At 45.3% G+C, this 27,383-nt stretch overlaps 1 protein-coding gene across 1 annotated transcript; it reads left to right on the plus strand.

Annotated features, from left to right (window-relative positions):
- The first annotated feature begins 1,386 nt into the window (after positions 1-1,386).
- On the plus strand, positions 1,387-25,108 carry TRIM29 (tripartite motif containing 29). The gene is made up of 9 exons (XM_010581444.1): positions 1,387-2,244; positions 9,881-9,976; positions 11,232-11,465; positions 11,831-12,029; positions 15,965-16,048; positions 19,539-19,598; positions 20,858-20,959; positions 22,084-22,160; positions 25,046-25,108. The coding sequence occupies exons 1-9, from the start codon at positions 1,387-1,389 to the stop codon at positions 25,106-25,108; spliced, it is 1,773 nt and encodes a 590-aa protein (XP_010579746.1).
- The last annotated feature ends 2,275 nt before the right edge of the window (positions 25,109-27,383 follow it).

Genomic DNA, 27,383 nt, shown 5'->3' on the forward strand with positions numbered 1-27,383 from the left:
AAGACCTGCAAAATGCAGACCTGGATTTTTCCTCCACTACTTAGGACACTTCCAACCAGGGTTTTGTTACGGATTTCTAATGAGAAATTATTACAGGGTAAAAACCATTCTCCAGCAACACCACCATTGCATTCTGTGAAAATTAAATTAAGCACAAATCTTAGGTATGGTTAATTTACACCCTGGGCGTTAATCTCAAAGCAATCTCACTGAAATTCAGAGCATAATCTATGCTAAATTGATATGAGTGGAAGATCAATCTCTTTCTTTTGAAGCTGATGGAATTCACCAGCATTTATGAAGAGCCTTTTTCTTCTGAAATCTTCTGTGATTCCAACAAGTTGAACATTTCCCAGGAATACAGCTAGTGGAGACCAATCTATTTTTAAAACTCAGTTCTTTTCTCTTGCAAGAAACATTTTGGCCATCTAGCTGTAAAATATATCCTCTTCCAGGTATGTTACAGGTATGTCTCTCAGTTCAGTGGACATTTATGGGAAGAGCCACGTAAGATACACCAGAACCCTTATCTCAGTGAGAACATGCAATGAGATAGGCAGTGGGGGTTTTATTCTACTAGTCACATTAGTGGAGATTGCATGGCCTGTGGGAAAAACAAGACTAGCCAATTTTTACTTCAGGTCAGCTGTGTTCTTCTGATACATGGTTGGGCTATTTCCGGGTCTAGATGGAAGGACCTCGCACAAACCCAACATGAAAATCAAAATAAAGATAACAGGGTCTTTTAAACCAAGTATTATCCATATGTTTCCCCTCCCTGTCCTACTGAATACAGTAAGCCCTCAGGGGAATCCAGTTTAAGAATGCTTTATTCTAGGCGTTCATTTTAATTACAACCATAATTATTTTTGTGCATGTGTATGACCCAGTTAACAAACCCATCTTCAGCACCTCATGGTCTCTCCGTCCCTGCCCATCTCTGCAAGGAGGTAACCTCCGCTCCTAGCAACAATGAGCAAAATTATTTTTGAAACAAGCGGTCAAACTGGTTGCTACATCTTAATGAAAATTTTAAAAAAAAAAACACATTTCTATGTATATAAACAGCCCTTCCTCCCAAACCTGGTTAGACAAGAATGTTCCTGGGTGTGGACTGCCTTGTATAATTAACTGCACAGCTGTAGCTTCTGATCCCTGGTAACGTCTGTTTCTTTCTTTCTCCCTGCATCTACCTAGCATAATCCAGGCATTCTCCTCCTCCTTGCAGGAGCTCCAGGTGCGTCACTTGGGCAGAAACTCTCCCGCATTCCACCGTCATTCCTTGCCGAGACAACGACCGTGCAGACATACCCGCTTTGTAGAGTCTTGAGAGGCAGGAACTGGAGGAAAGACTGAGCAGTGAAGCCAATTTGCCCTGTTTAGACAATGGAAACGGGGAGCGCAGCGAGGACAAATGGTACCACTGGGAAGCCAGAGGATGTGAAGAGTCCATCTGCCCCCAAAAAAGAAGAAGAAGTGAAGAAGACCACAAACCCCGGTGGAGGTGAAAAGGAAGCTATGAAGAGCACTGGTGGTGCTTCTTTGGAGACAGGGCAAATCAAGAGCTCCCTCTTCTCTGGGAGTGACTGGAAGAGGCCCATCATTCAGTTTGTGGAGTCATCCGATGAGAAGAGATCGACCTACTTCAGCATGGATTCGGCAGATTCAAAGAAGATGCAATATGCCAGTGGACAGATAGGAGACATGAGGAGACCACCCCTCTCCTTTGCAGAGAAAGGCGATCTCAGGAAGCCCCTCTTCTCCTTGGATTCCAAAAAAAGCTTCCTGCCTAGTGAAGGGGAAGGGAGGAAGTCGTTGTTCTCTGGGGGGCAGATGGGGGACCTGAAGAAAAGTTCCCTCCCTCTCGTGGAGACAGGAGACCTGAGAAGATCCACCTTCAACAAGCCTGACAGAGCAGCTGGGTCACGGCCCAGGGTGAAGCTCGAGGATGTTCTGTGTGATTCCTGCATCGATAACAAGCAAAAGGCCGTGAAGTCCTGCTTGGTGTGCCAGGCTTCCTTCTGTGAGCTGCACCTCAAGCCCCATCTGGAGGGAGCAGCTTTCCGGGACCACCAGCTCCTGGACCCCATCAGGGACTTTGAAGCAAGAAAATGCCCTGTGCATGGGAAGACCATGGAGCTGTTCTGTCAGACAGACCAGATGTGCATCTGCTACCTCTGCATGTTCCAGGAGCACAAGAACCACAGCACAGTGACAGTGGAGATCGAGAAAGCGGGAAAAGAGGTAATGCTCTCTTTATTGCACATTCCCATCAGTCTTTCCAGTAGACCTCAATGTTATACCACAGCTTCTGCTCTCCAGCCTACAGTCTCTCCTAAAATCATGTCTGCATTGTAATTTTGGGATGTAGGGGTGGCGGATGGGAAGCGTTTAGTGGAGAACTGATACTGCCTGGGTTCGGCTGCAATGGGATTATCGTTCTCCTAATGGCTGGTTACAGCAGCATAGCACTGGTGTTGTGTAGCAGATGGGATTGTGGGGGGTGGACAACCTGGTTTCCACCCCTGGTCGCACCTCTGCCTTTCAGCAGAAGTTGAATCAAAGCCCTACATGCTAAGTTTAAAAAAAAAAAGTCTCAAGTTTTGACAGTGTTTGTGTAGTGTTACCCACAGCCAGAAAGGTGGGGCATTGCTCAAGTTCATTGCTCCAGAATACAGCTAGTCAGAGCAGTGGCTGCTCAAGTTACTATTGAAAATTGCCTTCTCAGCTACTTCGAGCGAGATTATGGTTTTTTGTTTTTCTTTTCTGTTACGGATATAATAGTGTCGAGCCACACCTATAGGAAGAGTCTTTTGAAGCTTAGATGAAGAAAAAACCCTGGTGCAAACACAAATAATTACAATTTCCCCTAAAGTGTTACTACAATAGGTTTAGAGGATGGACATCTAAGGAGATGAGGCTGGTATGTGGAACAGTGCTTATTCTAATGAAAAGTCTTCCACCTTTGTTTGCTTAAAGTCTCATGCCATTTGCCTTCTGGGTGGATGTATGATTATTCCACTAGCTCTAGTAAAGATCAGGGTCTCACCATGTTCAGTGCTGTACATCCCCTTGGTAAGAGCATGTCCTGGCCTAGAGACCTTCTGATCTAAGCAGACAGGACAGGAGAGATTACAGAAAGGAGACCTACGAAACGATAATGTAAAACAATTTGCCTAGAGTCATACAACCAGTCCATGGCAGAAACTGGAAGGGCACTAAGGTCTGCTAAACGCTAGTCTTAGGCACAGTGCAAGCCAGCGCTCTGATGTGGTGAACAGGCAAATACAAGTAGCCGCTGTTGGAAATTCTTGACTTACCCTTAACTTGGAAGAACAGTTTAACTCTTCTAAGGTGCTAGGAAGATTCATCTCATACGGCTGAAAAAGCATCTTATCTAGACCTTATCTCTGTCTTCCTGTGCAAATTTTGGTCTTTTCTTGCAATGTCATCTCCAACTTGCAGCCTTGCTGAAACCAGACAAGGTTTCTTCCATTTCTCAGTCAGTCTTTCTTAATTCCTGCAGGGCTTGCTAGCCTGCTGTGTTTCATAATTGCTTGTTCTTGTGTTTTTGATGTCAGCTCTGAACATAGCATATGCCTACATCTCCTAAAGCTGTGTCTAGTGTCTGCCAGGTTGTCTAATTCCTCTTAGCCATTTCTACTGAAAAGAGGTTGACAGTTGCTCCCTGAGGAACCAAAGCTAGTCAGAGCCTTCTTCCTGTAGTTGGATGGACCTAGAACACCTTGCTTTTAAAGAGGCAACCATAGCAGGGCAGAGAAGACTTTACCTAAGATTTAACTGATGTTTGATTTCTTTCTCAGAGTCCTTGTGCTGCTCTTATTAGCTCCATGCTTCAGTTCCTGTACTGTCTTGTGCTGCTTCTGCTGCTGCTAAGCCTAAAGGATTTAGGGCTTTATCAATATGAATCATACACATGTGCAAGTTTCTCCTGACAACGAGTTTTGATCATGTTGTAACTTGAGTATTCACTCAGACAAAAACAATTAACAGGATAGCTGTTACTTACAAAGGTTTATTCCTAGCCCTGATTTATTCAGCATAGGTGGAGCCTTAGCAAGAACCACAAAGAGGAATGAACATTTCCAAGTCCCTTGTGTGCACCACCTATTCTTTTCAAGTCTTGTAAATCAGCTGAGCTGGAATGTGACCACAAATTGGAAGAGTGGCAATGTGTGGCTGGTGCTGCTGGCCTTTGTGGAAAGAATAAGCAAAAAACCAACATCAGGTCATCCCCATCCCTGCCCTGTTTTCACAGCTTGGCATCCGAGCAGTTCCAGGGTAGCTTTACTACCTCCAGAACTGCTAACTCTACCACTGGACTGGTGACCAGGATACAGCTGTATCCAGACAGACCCTTTCACACAGCATTGGTTGTCAAGGAATAATTGGTTTGTCTGCAAGGATTTCCCAGTCCCTGGCTATACTGTGACTCCAAACCTGGAGAGGATTCCAGCAGAACTAGTGTGGGGTTCTATGCTGTGATGCACTTAAGCCTGACTGTCTATCTGGGCGCTCAGCAATTTGGTGGCACAAAACTGTCACATAAAGGGACATCTGTTCCTTTCGTACCGTGGAATTAATGCAGGTTACAGTCTCTTTCATGAGTTTATCTTTGCTATAGGCCTGTAGGGAAGAGAGGTGCTGTACTTGAGTGTTGGGAAAGCAAGGGATAGCTTAAGATCCTTCTGCAGAATTAGGTAACTCTGCTCCACAACACAGAGACAGTACAGCTTAAAAGAAGAGGAATGCAAACAAGCCGGTATACAGACACCTACTGGTTAGAGCATTTAGGCAAGCAGTGGAAAAAGCCTGATACCTCTCCACGAGATAGAGGGAGAACACAGCAGCATCTTCCACTTTTCAGGAGCCTGGTCTGAAAGTCACTCATCCCCCTTTTCCTGGTATGCTGCTGAGCAGACAAGAGTGAAAGGCACAGTGGGTCAGCCAGAGGCAACTTGGCAGGGAGGACACAGATATTTTTTCTGAGTTTCCACACAGTGGTATTTGCGCATTTTACCCAGAAAACCTTTAATGCCTTCCCCAGATCCACTTTGCATTAGTTTCCTGCTGCAGATTTAAAGGAAAAGTAACCCCCCCACCAGAATCAGTACAAGAAACCACCAAGAAAAAGTTCGTGAGGCTGGGTAATAACCACACACAGTTCAAAAGTGAGAATTGTCAATAGCAGCTTGTACACTCATCTAAAACCCTCTGGGCAGCTTGATTTATCAGCAGAACTAGAGCCCCCTTTTCAGAGAGCACCCTTCATTTTGAAAGAGGATCCTTCATTCAAAACCTGTTTCACAGGCCTATTCTCAAAACGAGACAACTTTACATATGCCTGCCTGTCACAGAGCTGTAAATAACCTGGTGTTACTATCCAGCGTCAGCCTTAGTACTCTGCATGTCAGGTCAGTTCTAGTGAAAAGCACTTTGAATTTTTTCTTTAATTCTTTGCCTTTAAAGAAAAGTTCACATTGTGCAGCAGGTTTAAAGAGGCAGCAGAGAACTGCATGCAGAAACGGGAGCTGGGTGTTCCTCGTTTCAACAAAGCAACTTTTAAAAGGGGAGACTTCACAGAGTCTGAACTAGGCTTTGAAGTCAACCGTCCACAGAGATGGACGCAGAGGGATTTCAATCTGAGCCCGCTCTGTACGGCTTTCACTGTCTGAATAGAGAGCAAACAAGAGTGTATCAATGTGGCAGTGGAAGGATTTTTGGCCTTTTTCAGTGATGCAAGGTTAGGGCATGATGTGGCTATAAGACCTTATCTACACTAGTTGTGGTTACTCTGTGGACACAGCTTAAAATAGATACTCTTTCCACAGAGATGGTGCAGTTACCTGCAGGATGTTCTTCCTAGCTGGAAGGCTGGGGAAGCTGACCTGCTGCAAATTGTGATTTAGAGTAGATTTGCCTATTTGCCTGCATTCTGCATTAATGCCTCTACAGTGAGGGCAGAACCCAGGGAAAATCCACCAGTTTGCAAGTAAGGAATTCTCTTCAAACCGCGCAGAGAGCCTTTTCTGGCCTCAGCTCATGCAGTGACTAGTGCCATTTTTGCAGGATGCTGGCAGAGTCTCCAAAGATTGTAGACTACTGGCACCCACCTCTGCTTAACAAAAGCTTAGGATAATGTAATGGCAAAACCAGCAGAAATAACGTCTCAAACAATTTCCTTATTTCTCAGCTATGTCATTTCCAATACAGGCCCTGTATTGGGACAACTAGTTTAAACACTTCTTCTCTAGCTTCATTATTGCATTTGGTTGTTGCTGTCAGGTAATTAGCACAGCTCTCCCAGGCTGGTGACACAGGGGTGTTCCCTGATGCAGGGACTGGGTTCCCAGAGCATTAAGACATGATGATGCTTGTATTGCTGCTTTGCGAAAATGAGTTGCATCATGATGCAAGACTCATAATCTCGCATCTCTAGGTCCTTTACAGCACAAGGGCTGGGTTGAGTTGTGGATGTTTAGGTGTACACTCTGAACTTTCACTTAGGTCTCTTGACTGTCCTAATTAACTTAGACTCTAATAGGGGATCCTCTCTTAGCTCAAAGACTCCCAGTGACAGCATTTCTCAACTTGCTATAGTCAAACCGAATGGTCTAAACCTGTATTTATTAGATCTTCTTCACTGTTACTGTTATTTCTGCACTGTAGGGACTCCCCCCACAATGGGCTGAGCTGCTATATTATCTTTCACTAGGACCTTCTGAACCCCAAGTCTCACCCAATGGATTTGTTCTGGGTGGTCCATCACATAAGGGGATCAGGGATTGTTGATCCTGGAAAACCTGAGAAATATGAAGAAAGCTAGGAGGGAAGTTTCTTCACAGGGAATGAAGCCGAGAAGTTGAAGGTCCCTAGTACCTGTAACCACCCTACTGTAAATGTAACACGGGATATACATGGACAGCTAAAGCAATCTTCCAGCCAGTCCCAGACTGAACAGGGCCTTAAAAACATCATGAAATCACCTTTGCTGAACCCCTTACATCTGGTCCATCTCCAGAGCACCGCTACTGAATCCCTCCTTGTGCCCATGTCACCAGTTCTTATACTATTCCATGGTCTCCCTGGACCTCTTTTTAAAACTTTTTCTATGGTAAGACTAGTTTTAATGTTTGTACTATCATGCAATGAAACACCTCCCTTCACCTCCCTTGCCCCTGCTGGTGTCTGTAACTAATGTTTCTTTTTGCCCTCAGTATGGGTGTTTTAACCCATGCCGAACCTGGATGACTGTGATATTTATATTCTGGCTATTGGAACTACCTCTGTAATTTCCATTTGCAAATCATAATTCTCACTCTAAATTGTAGTGTGGGTCTGCTCTTAAATAGTTGTTACATGCCATCCCAGAGGCACCCAAACTACCTTTCTGGGTGAAGGGGTATTATAACTGCAACAAGCTGTTAAGCGTTAGCTATCACTTTTGAGCAAGTAATAGTTTCCAAAATTCCTTTGAGACCCATCTTAATTAAAAAGTACTACAAAAGTATAATATTGTTATCACCACCTTCCAGCCATCACCTGAAATTCTTTCCTGCTACCTTTCTTTTCACATCCCTTGTGGAGTGTCTACGTGTCTGCTCAGAAAAATCCCTCCAGTCCTTCTCTGTAAGATTTCACTCACATTCTTGTTGCAAGAACATCCTGATATTTAGGGATGAGGAGGGAAACAGGAGCTCACATTGCTCAGGAGATGTGCTTTTTACTTTGCTAACAATTAATGACATCTGGATATAGCTCTGTGGCTCAAGGAAACAACTTGCATTATAGTGTAATGTCTCACATTGGTTACTGCAGTGCAATGGATATCTGGATCTAAAATGCTTTTATCTCATTGCATTTCCCTGCTCTGCAAAGATGGTTGCACACCTTTGTGTCTTGATGCAGAGGACATCTCACAGTGCACGAGAATGGAAAAAAGCATGCATTCCTCCAAGTCACTGTCTTGAAAATGTGAAAACTATAGGATCGAGCTCACGCCTTTACTCTTGATCAGTAGTAGAGTGAATTTTCTCATCTTGATACCCATATGGTTCCCTGATGATCCTGTACCGCAAAACCCTTCCATGTCTGCTCTGAACCCCTGTAGAATATGAGCTTCATCTCATGATAGCACTCAGGTGACTACTGAAGGCTGTCAGGGTGTATGGATAATATTTAGAGGACCAGTGCTCTCCTAACTCTCAACAAACAAGGACAATTACAATGACAATGTGAGAATGCACCTCTTCCGGCATTGAGATACCTTTGAATACATTTGCCTCTTTTGTTCCCCCTTTCTTCTGTTTTATAAGGCAATAAAACAACAGTCAAAGTGTTTTCCCTCTATAAACAGCGATTTTCTAAACTGGAACAGCTAGAGCCAATGGCTCTCAGATGCAGCTGTGCTTGATTCAAGCTCAAGAGGATGTTCAGACACTATGGTGACTGGCACCAAGACAGGAGCCCTGATGGGCTGATTTCCTTGGTCTGAGCTGGTTGACAGCTTGTTGCCTGCTCTTCATCATGTGATGCTATTTTTTACTCCTTGAATGGAGAATTGAAAACTTTTAAACTCCCACCTCGAGGGCAGCTATCATCACAAGAGAAGACCCAGGTTTTCATGTTGCATTATGTTCTTGGATGGGCGGCAGTGGGAACTATACCTTGTGTTCTAACAGCAGCAGGGAGACCTCACTGTGTTAGCTGCCGTGGGAGTGGATTTATCCATCCCTCACCTCCCCTGCCTCTAACTGTTGGCCTAAATGTAAGTGCTTTGGGGTAATACAACCATTTGCCAAAGGATCTCAGCATGAACAGTGGGCTTTCAGAACTTTTCTAACATGGCATAGCTCAGTTGTGGAATACTGGTAATTTCTGCCAACTGTGTAGTTCCTAAACAGCTCTGGGGATAAGTGTCCCATAGCCAGATTGCCTGTAGTTATAGTTGTGCTGTGACCAACCTGTACACACATGAAACACAGAAAGATCTTGACATGCGTAAACAAAGGCTTTGTCATGATCTGTTGGGCAGGGACATGGTGAATATGAAAGACCGAGGGAGGGGTTGCCCAGAGTTAACGGGGCAAGGCATTACTAAACAGCCAGGTCCTGGTCTGATCCAGAGACACGGCGTGCACAACAACCAGCATGTTACACCAGGGTATGGCTGCCCAGCCCTCCACAGGCTCCAGTTCTATGAACTGCCTTGCATGCAATTGTCTGGTCTGAGCTTCTCTGGGAAGCCAGTGCAAAACGAAATGCAAATGAATCCCAGTGAAGTTGCTGATCTAAGCCAAGCACGGTTGACTACACCTCCTCCCTCCTCCTTTTGTGTTTTTTATTTTTTCCAAGCATTCCCCAGCTTCATCATAACATGAAAGCTCTCAATTCAGAGCAAATTAATCCACAATCCTGTCTAAACAGAATTCCTGCCGGAGGCATCGTCCTCTTGTTGCAACACTCGTCAAACGTCATTCCGTAATTACATGAAAACTGTTATTGCTGCAGAGGCACACCCTGGGATGGGCCCTTCACTGCATACACAGCTGAATTTTGAAACAGGCCTCTTCCCCCTCCAGCTAATGACTCTAATGTGATTAAAAGCGGCACCATGACAGTAGCCTAGTAGGTGGGTGCTTCTGCTGCTGTCTTTGCTGAGGGAGCTGAATCTCTTGACCCAGCCAGAAGCTCTGGGACCTTGTCCAGTGTCAGCACATGATCTCCATTTCAAGCAGTGCCAGGAACCTGTACCTCCCAGCTGTTATTGTTCAGGGCCAAATGCATAAGTGGAAGCACAGCGCCTCTTTGAAGTAGGCCACCCTCAGCCCCAGTTCACGAGACTCCCCTCTTCTCACAGGCTGAGCTTTCCCTGCAGAAAGAACAACTGCAGCTGAAGATCATTGAGGTAGAAGATGAAATGGATAAGTGGCAGAAGGAGAGGGACCGTATCAAGGTGCGTATGGGATATTCTTTTAAGTTCACTTCTCTTTCTCCTGCACTTGCCACTTTCCTTTCTTTTCCACTCTTTCACATCCCTCTCCTCCTTTCCTCAACTTCTCTGCCATATCCAGCTCCTACTCACTCCATCCCTTACCCAGCCTCTATCTTGTCACTCTCCAAAACTCACTCATGCCAAATCTTGGAAACAACAACTCCTACTGAAGTCATCTTGCAACATACCCTGCAGGAGAGCAAGAAGAGCTAGCACGGCCTTGTTACAAAATGATCCAAGGCACCTCCCTGCTTCGGGTCCCTTATGGTTCTTCAATCACCAGTAGCAAGGCTGATTGAGAAACAAAGGTCTGCTGCTTTTCTTCCTGCTAGATCACACACAAAAATAAACTCCAGAAGGGCTCTGGATTGCCCAGATGGAGATAAGGCAACAGGAACAGATACAGTTACACCAACAAACTTCTTCTTCATAGTGGAACAGCTTATCTCCATACTGATATAGGGCTCCTTTATAATTCTTTCACCATGCTAAGGGTTAGAATACTGTAATGGTGGGTTGTTTTTTTCTTTTCATTTATACCCTAACTGAATAGAGCGGTGAAAACACTATTTGGACACACCCCAGAAAATTTGCATAATATTAATAGGCAAAGCCATTCTTCTCCCTTTTATGTGGTACATGCACTTTGGCTTCCCAGTTCTGCTTTTTGCCTGCTTTATTATTATTACTATTATTATTATTATTATTATTGGAAATCTGACCTAGAAATTTTAACTCTGAATATAGTTACATCCACAGGCCTTCTGAGGAATATTTCAGAGGGACCTAGAGGTCAGGTCCCTGTAAAAAGTGTTTCAGCACCTTTCATTCCTTTGAAATGGTGGGAATTTGGTCCTCAAATTCTTGAGGAGCCAGAACCATGATTTAGAAGGTTAAACAGTGTTTTCAAATATCACCTAAGAGTGCAGTTCATTAATTAAAAGATATACTCTTATAATCAGGAAGACAGCATTCCCTTTAGATTACATACACACAATTATTGCAAGTACAAGTATTACTTCTTTTGGCACAACTTTTCTAGTGCTAAGACTTACATACCTAGAGTGTCCATAGTCACAGTCTAAATGCTGAGAATGCTTGGACATATCCCCCGCTGTATCTCTCTCTATTAGCAAATCACCCCCTGAGAAGTTTAATACTTTATTTCTCCTGTGTCTTTTCTGCTGCTTCCTCTCTCTGCCCCTTCCCTCCACAGAACTACACCACCAACGAGAAAGCCACAGTGGACCAGCATTTCAAAGAGCTGATCCGCGACCTGGAAAGGCAGAGGGATGAAGTGAAGGCTGCCCTGGACCAGAGGGAAAAGATTGCATCAGAGAATGTAAAAGAAATCGTGGATGAGCTGGAAGAGAGGGCAAAGCTTCTGCGGGAGGACAAGGAGAACAGGGAGCAGATCCACCAGATCAGTGACTCTGTGCTCTTCCTGCAGGTAACTGAGATCTCATTTTCCTTTCCTTTTTTCCCATGAGGACAGGATTTGTCCCAAAGACAAATCCCAAGTCGGTGTAAGATGCGTTAATCTTCTCCAGTTCACTGCACGTGTACAGCAGGAACTGACCCTGACATTTGAAGCTGTCTCTGCTCTGGTAGGTGAAGAATGAACTTAGGTATGCCAATGCCTGCTTTTTTTGTAGATGGCTACAGCTCATAAGCAGAACGTTTCTCTGCCCCCTCCATCTTCACTGTTCTCCTTTGCACTTCATTATATTTGGAGCCTAACTTTAGCCAGTTCCCTAGGATCTAGCCTCCGTCTGTTATGTTCCTCAGTAACCTCTCCTCCCTTCTTTTTGGCAGGAGTTTGGGGCTTTGATGCGGAATTACGTCCCCCCTCCATCCCTCCCAACATACAGTGTGCTGCTTGAAGGGGAGAGCATGAGCCCATCTATGGGACTCCTCAGAGATGACCTCCTAAACGTCTGCATGAGGCATGTGGAGAAGATCTGCAAGGCAGATCTTGGCCGCAACTTCATAGAGAGGAACCACATGGAGAACGGTAGAGTATCCAAGATCTGCCCCTTCCCTCCCTCCCTAGGCAAAGCCTAGTGCAGGGTCAGAGGAGATGAAGTGTGATGAGCGTGCTCTCAAAGGAGAAAGTAAGCAAGGACCTAGGGAAAGTGCGAGAAAGACTACCCGTAGCAGGAATTCATTCTGGAATATTAGAGCTATCCTACCAGACCTATGTGGGGACGGAGCCAGTTGAACTGCCAGGGATTTAGAGTATCTCATGTGTAGGGGATCCAGGGGTTCAAACTAGCCCCACTTCTCTGAGTGCTGTTTCACGTTTCAGCTTCTCAGTGCTTAATCGGTTTAGCTACCTCCCACATGAGACTTCAGAGCAACACTTCTTTTTGGGGTTGAGAACAGTGACCCTTCCCTCCTGCAAGAGGCCAGCAGGGACACTCTGCCTTGCGCCAGGCTCCAACAAGCCCCTGCAAGTTTAGCATGACAGTTTCTACATGGAAGACTGCACAGACATACTAAGGCAACTCAGTGGCTCACTAGGTAAATTGAGAAGGCAGTGGCAGAAATGTGAATGTAGCCACCCCAGTATGGCAATTTTGAAATCCTGTCATTAGCCTATTTGTACAGCTTGGTTAGCACATGGGCTGTGCTGGTATGACTGTATGACATTTTACAACAGCCTGTTTCAGCCACTGCTTGCCTGGCTGCAACATGAAATACCCTGCAAGCAGCTGTCACTGAAAATCTAATAACTGATTTTCCAAGTAAAAAGGTCTCCATTTTGGTGTTCAGGTTAAGCTACAACTTGAACCAGCGTAACTCTCTCTGATCATACTTCTTTGCATGTTCCACTAGGGAGAGGTTTGTTTCCCATCTGCCCTGAGCCAAGGTGTTCAAAGGACATGCAGTGCCAAATGGTCCCCACGCTTCAGTGAATTTTAAGGATGGATGATCTTTCTTATGTGAATAGAGAGGTCATGGTGAATACCACAGCACTGCAAGAATCTTCTAAGTTTTAGAACCCACTTACTTTCTGTGTCTTCCAACTAGTTCTGCAGAAAGGACTTGTCTTGCATCAAGCTCACACATAAGATTAGGAGGTCAGGGCACTAGAATGAGACTCCACAACTCCACTCCACTTCCCAGCTCCCCCACAAACAGCCTTTGTAACCTTGGGCAAGTTACTTAATCCCATGAAATTATCTCTTGCACTAAGAATAGCAGGGATCGGAATTAATAGTTATCTCACCAGGCTGCTATAAGGATAAAATCTATTAGTAACTGTGGAACCCTAGATACCAGAACAATAAAGGTCAAGAAGCTGGATAGGTAATATGAGGATAAATTGCACCCTGCTGTTCAGGATGACATGTGACTCAAAAAGAAGCAGGAATCATTTCAAGTCCAGTTCATACAACACAAGCAGCTGAGGAACTCTGCTGCAAGTCTGCAAGATCCTTGTTATTTCATTCAAATTCACAGTACTTGCTAGACATTCCTCCCATATTAATACACCACCTTTTTCCTGGGCAACAGCCATGCAAATCACTACAATTTCTTTCCAGAAAAGACAGACATTACAAGATGATATGATAAAGGAAGAAGGGAAGAAACAACCCCACAAAAACCCAGAAAACAAAAAACCCAGACAAAAAGCAGCCCATTGAAAAGATGCATAGAGGTCAGAACAACACGGGTTTAGTTATTGGTCAACACACTAATGTTTTTCAGAGCCTGGGTTTTGTGAATCAGCCTGTCTGGCGCTCACAATCTAGAGCAATAAGAATGAAGGTGACATGGGACCAGAGTACATTTAGATCTGTAATGAGAATTACTAGTATTCATCAAGTGACAGCCTGCTACCTTCCTACATTATGGAGAGAAAGAGTAAATCCCTGGTCCCAAGGAGCCTGCATTGCAAACAGTTCATTAATGTTTATCTAGTGCCATCATTCTCCACTAGACATGAATTAGATGGACCAGATACTTCTGGTCCGGAGAACCAACCTTTCAGAAAAGTCAGGATTCACATTCAAAGTGGTCACGATGAATAGCTAAAGCCATATTTTTAAACTCTCCCTACCCTTAAAGTAGTACCAGAAATTGAACATGTCTTCCAACATTTAACACTGCAACATACTTGGTCAGATCCTCAACACTCTATGTGCTAAGGTTTGCTGAGAAATTTAGCTATAACTTAATACAAGTAGATGACAGGCAGCTCAGATCCAAAAATCACTTTTGTACATTTTCCTTTCTTCTTCTTTGTTCACCTGGAGATTTGCAGAATTTCCAAACCCTGAATGGCATAATGCCAAAGGGGTTTTGGATGCCTGACTGCTCACAGCACTTCTGAAAACTAAATGAGTAGCATAAAAGCATTTTGCATTCAAGTTACTGTAACTTAGGAAGTTACCTTCCATCTGCTGAGCTGTTTTTTGCCAGTCCTGAAGCAAATACATTTTACTTGGCCATTTGTACAACCCAACAAGAGTATGCGGACGTTCAGTTCTAGTAGCTTTGGATAAAGACTGACTACTTCTTGATCACTTGATCACTTTTATTTAGGGTCCCCCTCCATGTTACTGATGTCAGAAGTCCTCAATGGTACTTGAAATCCATGGGATTCAAGTGCCAAAACATTTCTGAGCAGGGCAACAACTAACTACTGCCAGAAACCTGGGCACTTCAGAAACTTTACCGGGGATTTAATAGACCCAGCTTGGAGTCTGCCTAATGAGAAGAACAGTGGTATCCACTCAGTTGGGAAATGTTATTTAAGGTGAGTCTCAGAAACTTCAGAGCTCTCCGTTTTTCAAACCATAGTTACACTTGAAAGAGGACAGCACTCTGCATCTAGTGACTGCAAGGAAATAACTCCACAATTACTTAATGGATTTAATTAACTCAGACTCCCCCTGAGTCATTGCAACAAATTCATTTGCAACCAGCTTGATCTTCTAGTGTAAAAACCAAGAAATATTATATTAATGGAATGAAACCTGCTTAATAGCAGACTCCAAAGGGAATCCACTTTTTCAGTTGTCGGTTGTCATAACAGGTACCTACTTAGTAGTGTGGCAAGGATGCAAATAATCAGAGAGCATCCAGGGATTGTAAATAACACAGAAATAAATTGGAGAAATAGATGTTTGTTCAGTGACTTAAGAATCAAAGAATGGAACTAAACATGGGAACCAAATTTACCCCCTTGCAGAGAACAATAGGTTTATATAACACTTGAGGCCTTAAAATAAAGTATTTTTATGAACAACTGTACTGATTGAGCATCATTTCAGTGTCGGAAAACCAAAACCAGGCTGCATAATACCTAGTAAAAGGGTAGTTTTCATCCATTTTGCATGAATCCTGAACCAAATGCCCTTGTCCAAGAGCCCAGGAAGCTAGAGCTGTTTGCAACTCAGGTTTAGCATCTTTCTTTAAAAATTGAAGAAACCAACCCACTGAGCCCTCCCAACACTGACTTTCTTGAGCTTTGTAATACTTGCAGTTCAAGATCTGCTGGTTGAAAGCCAGCACTGTGCACAAGTTAAACACACAAAAGAAGCCAAACCCAAACCACTGCTTTTGTAGTGGGATACATTTTTAGCCACACAGCAGTATTTTGGTAGGAAAATGCCTCAATGCTCAAGTCTCCCTATAGATTTTCAGGAGATAGCATATCTCCTGAATGGCCGAATGCTTCAGCTGCGCTATGCCTTTGAGGAAGCTTTCTCTTTTATCCCAGGCTGAACCTCTGGGCAGCTACATCATTGCTTTACCTCCCAGCCAGAGTCCCACAGAGGAATTAAAAAAATAGAGGAACTTGTTTTCAAAGAGAAGAACCATATCTCCTGCAGCACTTGAGGAAGCAATTCCAATCTGTTATCCCCTTCCCCCTCCTCCCATCCCCCTCAAGGCCACCAAACTGCTTCCTCCATCTCACACCCTGCTCTGCTTCTCCAGGTGACCACCGGTACATGATGAACAACTATGAGTGGAACCAGCCTGACAATCTGAAGAGATTTTCCATGTTCCTGTCTCCCAAAGGTATGGCATCCTAATGGTGGTCAGGCTTCCTCCAAACACAGCAGAGGAAAGGAACTTCATTAATGATTTGTCCCAAAATTTGCTTTCCCTCATGTTTCCTGCTGTCCCCTGGACAAGATCCGTCCCTTTGCATTTGTTTATGCCTGGTCTTCTTTCCAGCCTACAGAGCTTTGAGAAGTTTTTGCCTTTTCACCTCAGGGCAGCAAAGGTTCTCAACTCTATGGAGGAGAGCTGGAGCGACTGAACTCTTTCAAAAAGTGTAGTTTGTGAATATAGGGGAGTTTTAACATGTGTTACTTGGTTGAAGTCACTGTTACTCTCCACCAGAAGCTTATCCCATTGTGCTATCAAATGTAAAAGCTACACTAGGCTTGCTCTGCATTAGGATTTTACTTTCACCAGAAAACATACTTTTTGCCCTACAGGGAAAGGACAGAAGAAGTGAGGAGTGTGTCCTAAAAAAGCAGGAGTCTGGAGTTCCTTTCTGAGCTCTTGACACTGATGACAAGAGCCCTGGTGATTTGCTTATGTCCCAATTGTTACGTGAACACTACAGAATGAGTCTTTGGAGTAAATGACTGTTTTCAACACATTCAGTTGTAAAATGGCAGTTGTCTATTTCTACATTAGTGTCAGGACCCCCAGAGCGAGAAGCAGAGTGCTAAGAGCCTAGGCAAGGCAACGCATGTAGAAAGAAAAGAACAGAAAGGGTAGCATAAAATAAGTAACCAAATTTCCTCTGGTCCCTAGAGACCAAGGGCCTGCCTGGATTTGCCAGGTGTTTACAGCTGCTGTTCTGCAAAGCCAGATGGCAGGCGGGGCAAAGGGATATGGCAGCAATTAGCAGTGGCGCTCCCCTGAAAGCGTATTTGAAGTGCCGTGTCGCCTGCTCTGTTGTTAGGGTTTCATGGGGATAACCCAGATCCCAACACTGAGCCCTTTGTCTGAATTTCCACTTTGCCCTTCTCCTCTGTAATCAGCCCACGCCTGGCAGCTCGCTGGCCGCCCTGCCCGGCGCCGCAGGGCTGAGGATGCAGTTTGGAGCAGATACCAGCGGCAGAGGCGACATTCCCAGTTCAGCCTCAGCAAAAGCCTTCAGCAGGACTGTTTCCCGCGGGCTCCCCAAGTTAGGGGGCAGCCTCTCCATCAGAGGCTGCAGAGGGGCATTTTGCCAGCGGTGGGTTCATTGTGCACAAAGCCTGTCTCCAAACACCACCCGGATGGTTATAGCTGCTGTTCTGCCCCAGCTGCTTCAGGGCTTTACAGGCCCTGTGCTGTCAGGGAAACACATGTTCTGCTAAGCGGAGCTGCTGATGCTGGGGAGAGACCACAGACTCAGCCCTGCATCCAAAACTGTTTTCAACCTTAAGGGACGGTTGAAAGTTAGTTCTAAAATTGCACGGGCTGAGCCCATCTCTACTCGAAACGTGGGGCTTCAGGTTCAGGTGGAAATGGCCCAACGTGCATCTGAAGAGTATGGTGGGGGTGTGATGGGAGTAACACAGCAGACAATGCCATTCTGCCATCACCGCTCCCGTGTGTGTTTGGGACAGGGCTGAAACTTGACACGGCAAAAGGAAGGGAAAAGCCCTTTGCGGCAGTGCCATAGCATGGCATAGCCTGACTGCTCACTGCTCTGGACTGTAGTGCCTGGACTTCCCTCTGCTTCTCTCTGGAGGATCACTTGCCAAGACCTGGGAGTGGGGGCTCTCTGGCTCACAGCTGGGATCCAGCATACCAGCCTCCTGAGGATGAGCCAAGAGACAGGAGGGATCAACAGGGACTGCTAGAGACGGGGTTTCTTATTTAGTGCTCTTTATTGGAGCCAGTGGGGACACTTGCTGGATGCAGTCAGCTACAGAATAGTGTGAGGGCTGTACAGCGGCTTGCAGTTCAGTGGCCCACTGCTTCCTGCAATGGACTTTTGAATATACATATACTGGGGGAGTGTTTATTCCGCCTACACATCTGCGTTTTCCTGAGAGCACAGACATGTTGCCTTCCAAAACTACTCATTCTGTACTTTCTACCAACAAAGTTACTTTGTCCAAAAGGACTAAGCACATGATTGCACACACAGTCTCTGTTGAAATGGGGATTGAACAGCGCTGGATTCTCCACCAGGGTGAGGACTCAAGCATGATAGAAAGGAACCAGCTGCCGAAACCACACTGATGGGGACTTTGGGAACAGAATGAATCAGTAGGCAAAACAGGAGACATGACCCACTTAGCTTGCATGCTGGCTAGCAAAGGATTATCTGATGAATAATGCAATATCCCCATAATCATTTAACCCTCTAGAGCTTTCTATGCTCTGTCAATGTGTCATGTAGAAGTCCAGCACTGCCTCCAATTGCACCTTTTCTAAGGAATTCCATAAAACAGGAGGGGAAAAAAAAGAGGACCACCCTTTGCGTTGCATAATATGCACAGAATCCTTGAATGTCTCACAGATAGTTTTGTAACACACCCTTTTTCTTGCTAGGTTGGATCACTGCAAATCCTGCCTGAGGCCACAGGGGCAAGTCTGTTTGCTACATTGAGGAATGCTGCCCCAGTAGTGCTCTGTGCTAATTGCAGTGGCCCGTACTAAGAAACTGCTTGGATTTGAACTGAACCTATAGGTTTTTAAGCCCTGCTTAAATTCAAGGAGCCTTCCACTGCTCTTGTCATTAAAGACAGTATCACGGAGCATCTGCCTGCAGGGATGACATAATGAGGCAGAGGGGAGACATAAAAGGTTTCAAATGCTGCCTAAAAGATAGAGGAACAATCTGTTCAACTGCTCAACACTCCTTTCTGTCCTCTTCCACTGAGCTTTCTTCTCCTGATGTTGCAAACAATTTGGCCAAAGCCAGGAGGAGGTTGGAAAGATCATCTTGTGCCTTTGGAAGTCTTTGAATGAAGAGTAGGAGGGACTCAGGCACACACAGAGAGAGAAATAACTACTTAAATAGAAAAACAGTCCACAGGATGGCAGCATAACAGCTCAAAGTATTTCTCTCTTTTTCACTCTTCTGGGAGTCCAATGTCTCACACAAGGGGTACAACAGCACTAGTCTGCATCACAGCGTGATGTCCTAGTGAAACCCTGGAGCACATGCTTGTCACAGTGGCCGAGACAATGTGTGCTTGAGCAAGAAATGTTCCTCTACTTGTGTCTCTTGAGCAATAAATCCAAGGCTCTGCCTGCAGATCTCTTTGCAGAATAGTCATGTTGAGTAGACAAACCTGAGCTGGCAATTTAATGCAGCTAAAGACAGCTCTGTGGCAGCGAGAGAGCTTTGTTCTCTAAATGAGAAGTCTATTCGCCATTCCCTAGAACCCAGAGAAAAAAGACTGGGCTTTCCTCTACTCCCTGGACCCAGATTTCTGGTTTGGGGCTACTTCAAATTGGTGGGGACTATTTCATAGAGCAATGCCAGGCACAGGCCTTTAAGCCAGCTCATCAGGAGCCGACTGCTGAACTGGATGCTCTTGTTTTACAGCCAGTTTCAACCCACGATCATGGGAATTTTCCTCCTTCCAAGCGACTGAGGAAACACTTGGTACGGGTAATTCCGACTTCAGTTTGAAAGGATCTAACCCCCCGTGCCACAGCTTTCTAGCTGGCTAACCAACCTCTTCTGCTTCGCCTCTCAGCTGTCCTGCCACCTGTCAATCACTGTCTCACAGAACCATCTCTTAGCTGGGTTATCAGCACCGTCTGAATACACCCAAACCTAGGGTCTCACTGCTCTACGTGCTATGTACTTAGGAGGGAAAGGCATCCCTGGTCCTCATTGTTCAGACAGTGAAAGAGGAAGATGGAAAACACGGGTGCCAATTTGCAAAGATCCTGAGATACCTAAGCAACTGCAATCGATGGGAATGCCAACATCATCCAAGGCAATCTGTGGAGGTTGTGGCAGAACCAGGAGCAGACTCCAAATACCCTCAAGCCAGTCTCAGAAGCATAAGGCTGCTCTTCTCCATCACACATACACCTTTTACTTTTCTCCTAAGTTCTCAAAGACAGAGCCTGACGGACGTTCACTGTCTGTACAGCATCCAGCACAAGGGGGAGGGGGTGCTTTGAGCTAGTTTACCAAGAACCAGCAGCAGTGAGTCATGCCTTTTCTCCCCAGATCCCCACCTTCCATTTTCTTGCCTATATTTTCGTTCTTTGCTTCATTCATGCTCAGAGGGTCTTGCCTTTCCTTTCCTTTCCTTCAGAAGCAGCCTACAAGCATCCACGGCCACTCTGCCTGGGGGAGCTCTCGTGACTCACAGCCACACCTAAGTCGGTCCTGCTTTTCATGCCACAGGCAGGGCTGTCTCCCTCTCATCGTCTCTGCTCTCAGATTCATTCTGGCAGCCAGGGCCTAACCCCAAGGAGGCCAGGAGGGGAAGCCTTGCTTTAATTTCAATGGGCTTTGAATAAAGCCTCAACTGCTTGGAGGCAAGGGAGCTTCAGCAGTTACGTAGTTTTGCCTCATTACTCCAGTCTCTGGAGATGCAGTTTACCTGCAAGGAAGTGGCTGCTCTTCAGTCACACCTGCACTCTGGGTCTCTCAAGAGAAAGGCTCTTCCCTGCCTGCCTGGAGCATTGGGATCTCTTCACACTCACACACTGTGTACACCGGGACCCCACAACTGACTGCTCTCATCTGCCTTTTCTTACTAAGAGAAAAGGGACAAAGCTCTTAGTTCCCATTTTCCCCCAAGTTAGTTGAAGGTAGTTTTACAGAGTGTGTTTTGAAATGCTTGGGCTTCCCCACTGCAGCATATAACACCATGGAATAACACAACCTCTTCTATCTTCCAGTAGGCAATGGTACTAAGCTGCCTTTTCAGTTCTCCTCGGTGGGACAGAATCCGCCTGGTGACTTCAGCAAACAGTCTGACGGGAGCCTCTTCACTAAGACCGGTACTAGGCATTTAGTTTTTTCCCCTTCCTTCTGCCCCCTTCTTTTTAGGTGATAAGACATTTAATCCTGTTCTTGCTCTCCCAGAGAAGGCCTGGAGCAGTCCTACACCTGGCCTGTATCTCCTGCCCTGACTGTCAATCTCTTAGATACACACACATGTTTGCATGAGTAACCTACTCTGCTGAACCAGGGCAACAGGAATTTATTAAAGAGTGTTAAAAAGTATTAAAAAGTTACATCTAGTGAATAGTTGAAGGGGTTTTAAATTTTGTTTGTAACGGGTAGCGATGAGAATTTTAGATGATTTTAGAGGCGTAGGAACCAGGGAGAGAGAGATACTAGGAAATGATGTTCATGGCCATATACCCCTCTAGCTTCATCAGTGTTTTAAAACAGCCATCATCCTGAAAGAATAATAGCCACTGAGCACAACCTTGAAAAAAAATATGCAGTAGCTGCCTGTCCTTCTCCATCTGAACCAGAATCCCCCATTCACCATCTCATAATCCTCTTTTCACTACCCACTAGTTCAAGGGCACCAGAGGTGGAAATCAAGAGCATCAGCACCTGCCAAGCAGAGTCAGGTCTGATGAATTTGCAAATGGGAGACAGTGGGGAAGGGCCATTACCTGATAGAACTGAAACTGGTTGTGATTCAGCAGGGCTGGTATTTTTGAATCAGAACTGAGCTGGTGTGGTAGAAGGGGGTTAGGGCTTATCATGCTGCCAGAGGTACTGTCGTTAACTTCTGACATGAAACGCAGGCCTCGGCTCTTTACACTAATTAAATAGCCTACAGTGTTCTTCGCAACAGTCAGAATGCTTAGTTCGGAACTTGGCCTAAATTTGATTGGACTGATTGCATCCCACCTCTCTGCATTCCTCAGACATTTTAATTAGACAGACCTTCTTTACTCCCTTTTCCTAAGTGATTGGGTGGTGGAATAGGCATCTGTCTGATGGCTGTTGTGTCCCACCCTAAAAATGGCTGCATATCAATGTTAAGCAATGCAATACTAATTATGTGGCACTTCCAGTCCTGCTACTCATCTTGATGCTCGCAAGGGGGGACGGGGATGGTGGCAGGGACTGATCTATAACAGGCTGTTTTATGTTGTCACAGCTTATCCTTCAATAGTGAGACATCAGTCTGCAAAGGTGACGCCACAGACATGGAAATCCTCTAAGCAGTCTGTATTGGTAAGAAATATACCCTTGGTGTGAAAGCATGTGCACAGCTTCAGCAAGAGCACTATCTGTTCTAGGGATACCTGAGACTTCAGAGACTAGGGCTTGGGTCCTTTGGAGATGGGAAAGTAAAAGCTTCAAATCAACAGCTTCTATTATGTTTTTCTGTGGTTAACTGCATCCACAGAAGGATGCAGATTAACCCCCCTGCCTCCACAGTTCTGGGTTGTAGGAATAATCAATACTTCAGAATGACATCTTGAAAAGATTTTGCCCTGGTCTAAAATTTGGTCCAGGCTTCTAGAAGCTATACTAATACCATAGCACACACGCTGCTATCTGTAGTACTTTTCCTCCCTGCAGGGATATCATATGCTCTTAGTAGTCTGTGACATCTAGAAAGCACAGATTGTGTAAATGACACCAAAGACAACCATATAGAAGTATCTTGCTAATTATATCCTGTAGTAGGCAGATGCAATATCAAAGATGAAGGGTCAGATTACGATCATAAATCACTGGAACATCTGTAAGTCACTCATTTTGCACTGTAAGCATAAAACAGGTAACAGTGCATTATAAGGGGCAGAGGACAGTGATGTTTTAGCTCTTGTAATCTTAAATATACAAGGTTAATGAACAGTTAATGCATAACCACAGAAACACTAAGTTAATCCATTTTTCTTAACAAACATTCACACTGTGCTGCATTAAGATCTTGCACGAACTGAATTAAGATTGTCAAGTTTTTGCCCCCATCTCCGCAGATGAAATCTGCTTTTTGAATTCTGATTATACATTTGTGAAAGATTATTTACTGTTCCCTGGAAATAAGACTTGTAAGAAGGAGAGGGTCAAGAATCGAGAGCATTCCCACACTGAAGGAAGAAAACAGAGGAAACACACAACAGGAAGTAGCTGCCTAAGGACTGCAGCTGTATGTCTCTGCTAAATTTTCAAGGCCCCACGAGGAGGTGAATGCCAGTCAAAAGGATGTTCCTTGGTAGACTATCACTTTCAGAAAATGCAGCCTTAAGTCTCTGAATGTGCTACAGCAAAACATACCTATTACGAACAGCAAAGTTTTGCAATATCTTCTGTCTTGTGTTTGACCACCGCCTTTCTAAAAGATCATCTACTTCATCATGTGTGTGTTCAGATAGAGACTCGTCGCAGTGACTTTAGATACCAACCTATCCTCCCTAATGGTGGTGTTATACCAGGGGAGTGTGGTCAGGAAAGTGAAGTCTGTGTTGGCACTAGTAGGGTCTTCTTAGCAGTAAGCACCTCACTGCATGAGTCAGTGTGCTGTGCTCCATGAACACAACCCATGAATTCTTTAATCCCCCCAGAGAAAGCCTGGGTAACTTCTCCCACATGAAGTCACCAGTCTTCTTCTGTCTCCCTTTCTCTCTTATGCATACGCTTGTAGCGGCTATTTTATTTTTATAGCCTATATTCACCAGATAGCTCTGAACCTAACAATTGAGTTGATAAATATAAGCATTAAAAAGTCCCAAAATAGAAATATACGCTCTGGCCTGCAGTAGCTCTGCAGGAGCTTTTATGGTCTATTGGGCCAATAATCTAGCTTTTAAAATAGTCTTAAATATGTATTTAAGTAATACCCATTCTAAAAGTTCTGTAAATAGGAATTTTCACAAAAGACTATACTGTTTAAGGAGGAATGTCTTTTTAACCCACAGGGAGTTCTTTAAAATGAAGCCCCCCTCTTCCATCTCTTAATTATATTGGAAATTAAAGCCATAAAATGAAAAGAATTTCAACAAAAGGGAACATTGAGCAGGAGGCATTGGGAGTCGGCACTGAGCAGCAAGATGGGTTGGGTTTGCTCTGCCCATGCTTCCAGCCTCCTGCCGTGCCTAATATTAACTAGTGTGCCGCACAAAAATGTACCAGCACGTTCCTGTGACGTCTCTCCCACCTTCTGCAAGTGAGATCTGGGCAGTGGATCAAACCTAAGACAGATCAGACATTACAAAACCACAGTTGTTCCTAATTGCCTTGGTCACTGTTTCATTGGTGCAAGCATATTGTCATCCAGGCTACAAATTTAGTCTGTGACGGTGCGACCAGCTATCACAGTTGATAAATTGGCTTTTGTGTTTTGCAATCATCCCAAGCCAACACAAGGCTGCACAACACAACTTTGCCACGTGTTGCTTATTTGTAATGATGCAGGTAAGAATGAAATTCCAGGGGTAGGTCCTGATGAGAAGAGATACAATTAGGGACTGCAGTAAACAGAGCTGGAGAGACAGAAAAGGGCAATTCCTTTAGGCTCTGCCCCTGTCTCTCCGCTTACACTTCTGTTTACACAAATATATAGTACTGGGCCCTGCACCATGTGGAGGCCTGAATAAACAATACACCACGCTGTGAGAATTTCCATGCACAAGAGTTTGGCTTGCCAGCCAGAGAGCACAAATAAATACCGTGCGACTTGGCTGCTCACTCGCATAACTGTGCATGGCTTTAAGTGTGAAAACTCCCATGAGTTCTCAGGTTAGTGAGCAATTAAAAGACACTGACAGAAGCATAAAAATAAAGGTGACATTCCTCTTCTCCCAGAAACCTCTCATCAAACCATGAGTCATAGTCTGAAATTTTATATGATGCACAGACTCATTTGGCTCAGGAATTAGGTCCATGCAAAGCATGTGTATAAATCAAAAAAGCAACATCATTTGCATTTGATGACTCCAGCACCTCCAGTAGTGAAATGAGGTGGTGTTGCTCTGCAAGAGGAAAGACGGAAGGTGTTAAGATCAGAGTATGTTAAGATATGTATGGCTGGGCTACCTAGGAGGGTGAAGTATAGGTGGTCAGAAAAAGAAGGTAGGTCAAACTCACATGCCCCAAATTCTCCATTGCAGTCACATTACCGCCCCTTTTACGTCAACAAAGGCAATGGAGCCACCTCCAACGAGGCACCTTGATTCCTGAAGATTTAGGGAAGAGCTGGCAGCACTTGGAGTGAAGACTCAGCTGCGGATTTTCATGGATGTACCTGCTACTATATTAACCTTACTGCTCTAATCTCTGCCAGGGAGAGGGAAGGTGCAGAAGGGAATAGCCTTTACTAGAGGAAACAAGGACTTCTTCCAAATCACCTTGAAAGCTCTGCAGGCCTTAACAACATAACCCCATCCTCTGCTGTCACCTCCTTATTCCCTCTCTGTCAATGCCCTTCCCTTTGCTTCTGCAGAGCGAGCTGCTCTGCTTCTCCTGGGAAGCATGCATGCTTGGGTAGCATCGCCCCCCCGACTCTGCTATACCAGTTGCCCTGTTGTCTTGAGTGTGTTTATATGACCATAGCTGTTAAGTCCTGGTGAAGGTCCCAAGCTGGGGGGGCCCAAAGGTCATCTTGGAATGGAGAGGCCCCAGCCACTGGGAGCAGTGACAGGCTAAAGCTCTTTCCACGCCTCTCTACACCATGACCCGGCCCTGCCTCGGACGGGGACGCACAGCTCTCGCTGGGATCAGGTCCAGCACTGCCACCTCCCTGAGATCCCTGCAGACTCTCCCCAGCCCATGGCCATGGCAGCACGCTTCCTCAGGGCCCTTGGTCAGCTCAGCTCCTGCTCCTGCTGCCTTCCAAAAAGCCATCCAACAGGACCTATTCGGAGCTGCTACAGCCCAAGGCCACCTACTGGTGGAGAGCAGAGAGGCTTTCTATCCCATTAAAGTACCCCTCCAGCCACCTTTTCAAATCAAGAAATAAAAAGAAAATCCATCCTACTAATATAAAATTGATTAGATGCCATAAGTGTTGGGTGCTGTTTTGTTTTGTGGTTTTTTTTTTTTAATTCCCCTAAACCAAAATTGATTTATATATTGTGGTTCAGGTATTTTTTTCTGCAATAGACAATGAGAATTAGTACCACAGCTTTTTGCTCAGGATAATATTTTTTGTATGTCCCCTGGATAGAAGAATCACATCAGCACCCAGCTTGCAAACCAGCCAGGGATGGTTAACCTTTCCATGATCTCATCGAGATTATTTTCCTTCCCCTTGGACAAAGCTGAGAGGTTAGGTCCATGCTTTGCAACCCCTCCCCCAGGCCAGTCAACGGAAGCAGATGGCCCATTGCAGGATCAGAGCCCTCGAACAGTGATAAGCATCTGCAGAACACAGAACCAAGACCTGACAGCTACTTTTCATGGTTTGCTCTATTCAAGTGGTTTTTGGAATGGCTTCCCTCCACCTTTCCTACCCTCAAATGCTTGCAACACCTTGCTGAGAGAGGTCACACCTATCACTCCCTGAAAATTACTTTCTTGCTAATTCCTGTGCAAAGATACTTGCTGCTTTTTAATCTGACACCTCAGACAAAACTTCTGAGGCTGAGAGTTGGTTGCTCCAGAATACTTGAAATGGCACTTATTTTATAATTTTTTTTTTTCCTTAATGACCGGAGGAGAAGGGAATAGCGTAGTGGGGAAGGACGTGAAGAAAGGGAAACCGGGATAGAGTTGCTAGGAAATACACTGAGGGGTTTGAGTATGTGTGTGAAAGGATAAAATACCCCCCCCTGCAAATCTCACTCTTTGTTTTGCCCCTGAGGAGGCATCCAGTAGCCACTTGGGTCCCTTATGTTCTAGCAAAAGCTTCCACCACCTCCCTTCTATTCTCCAAAACGTGGGCATGATCCCTCCTCCTCCTCCAAAACTTGGATATTAAAATCCCCCCCTTCTTTCCCGCCCTAAAGAAGGCCTGCTGCGATGTCAGCTGGGAGCTGCACTGCCCCTCGCCCAGCACACAAATGACCGGCCTGAGGATGCAAGCGTCCCCCCTTCCTCCCACCGTCCCCTCCCCGCCGGCTCTGCCCTCCCCTACCTCTGCAGCCCCCACGGCCTGTTTGCTCCCCTTCCTCTCCTCACTTCGAGGGCCTCGCTCAGACCTTGCACGCACGACTTTTCACGCTGGCACGCTCCGGCGACAGGCTGGTCTCCCCACAGCCCTTTGCCCCCGCCAGAGGAGCGCGGGATGGGAAACAGCTCTGGCCCCGGGGAACTAGCAGCGCGGCTTCGAGGTGTATTGTGCATGAACTGTTTTTATCGTGTTTATCTCGATCAGCAAAGCAAGAGGAATTCCACCTCCTCAGACAGGACCCGACTGCGCTGATGTAAATGAGGCCCTTCACGTGTGCAACACATACTGCAGAAATAAAGGAGAAAGCTCCATGTCTGACTAAAACCCCTGGGGATGAG

This window comes from Haliaeetus leucocephalus, unplaced genomic scaffold (genome assembly GCF_000737465.1).
Source record: "Haliaeetus leucocephalus isolate CR32 unplaced genomic scaffold, Haliaeetus_leucocephalus-4.0 Scaffold773, whole genome shotgun sequence".
Lineage (NCBI taxonomy): Eukaryota > Metazoa > Chordata > Aves > Accipitriformes > Accipitridae > Haliaeetus > Haliaeetus leucocephalus.

Excerpts from the sequence above, each read along its gene's own strand:
- TRIM29 (XM_010581444.1), top strand. The coding sequence starts at position 1,387 with ATGGAAACGGGGAGCGCAGCGAGGACAAATGGTACCACTGGGAAGCCA. Across the intron at positions 11,466-11,830 it reads ACTCTGTGCTCTTCCTGCAG|GAGTTTGGGGCTTTGATGCG; the intron begins GTAACTGAGATC and ends TCTTTTTGGCAG. Across the intron at positions 16,049-19,538 it reads CATGTTCCTGTCTCCCAAAG|CCAGTTTCAACCCACGATCA; the intron begins GTATGGCATCCT and ends CTTGTTTTACAG.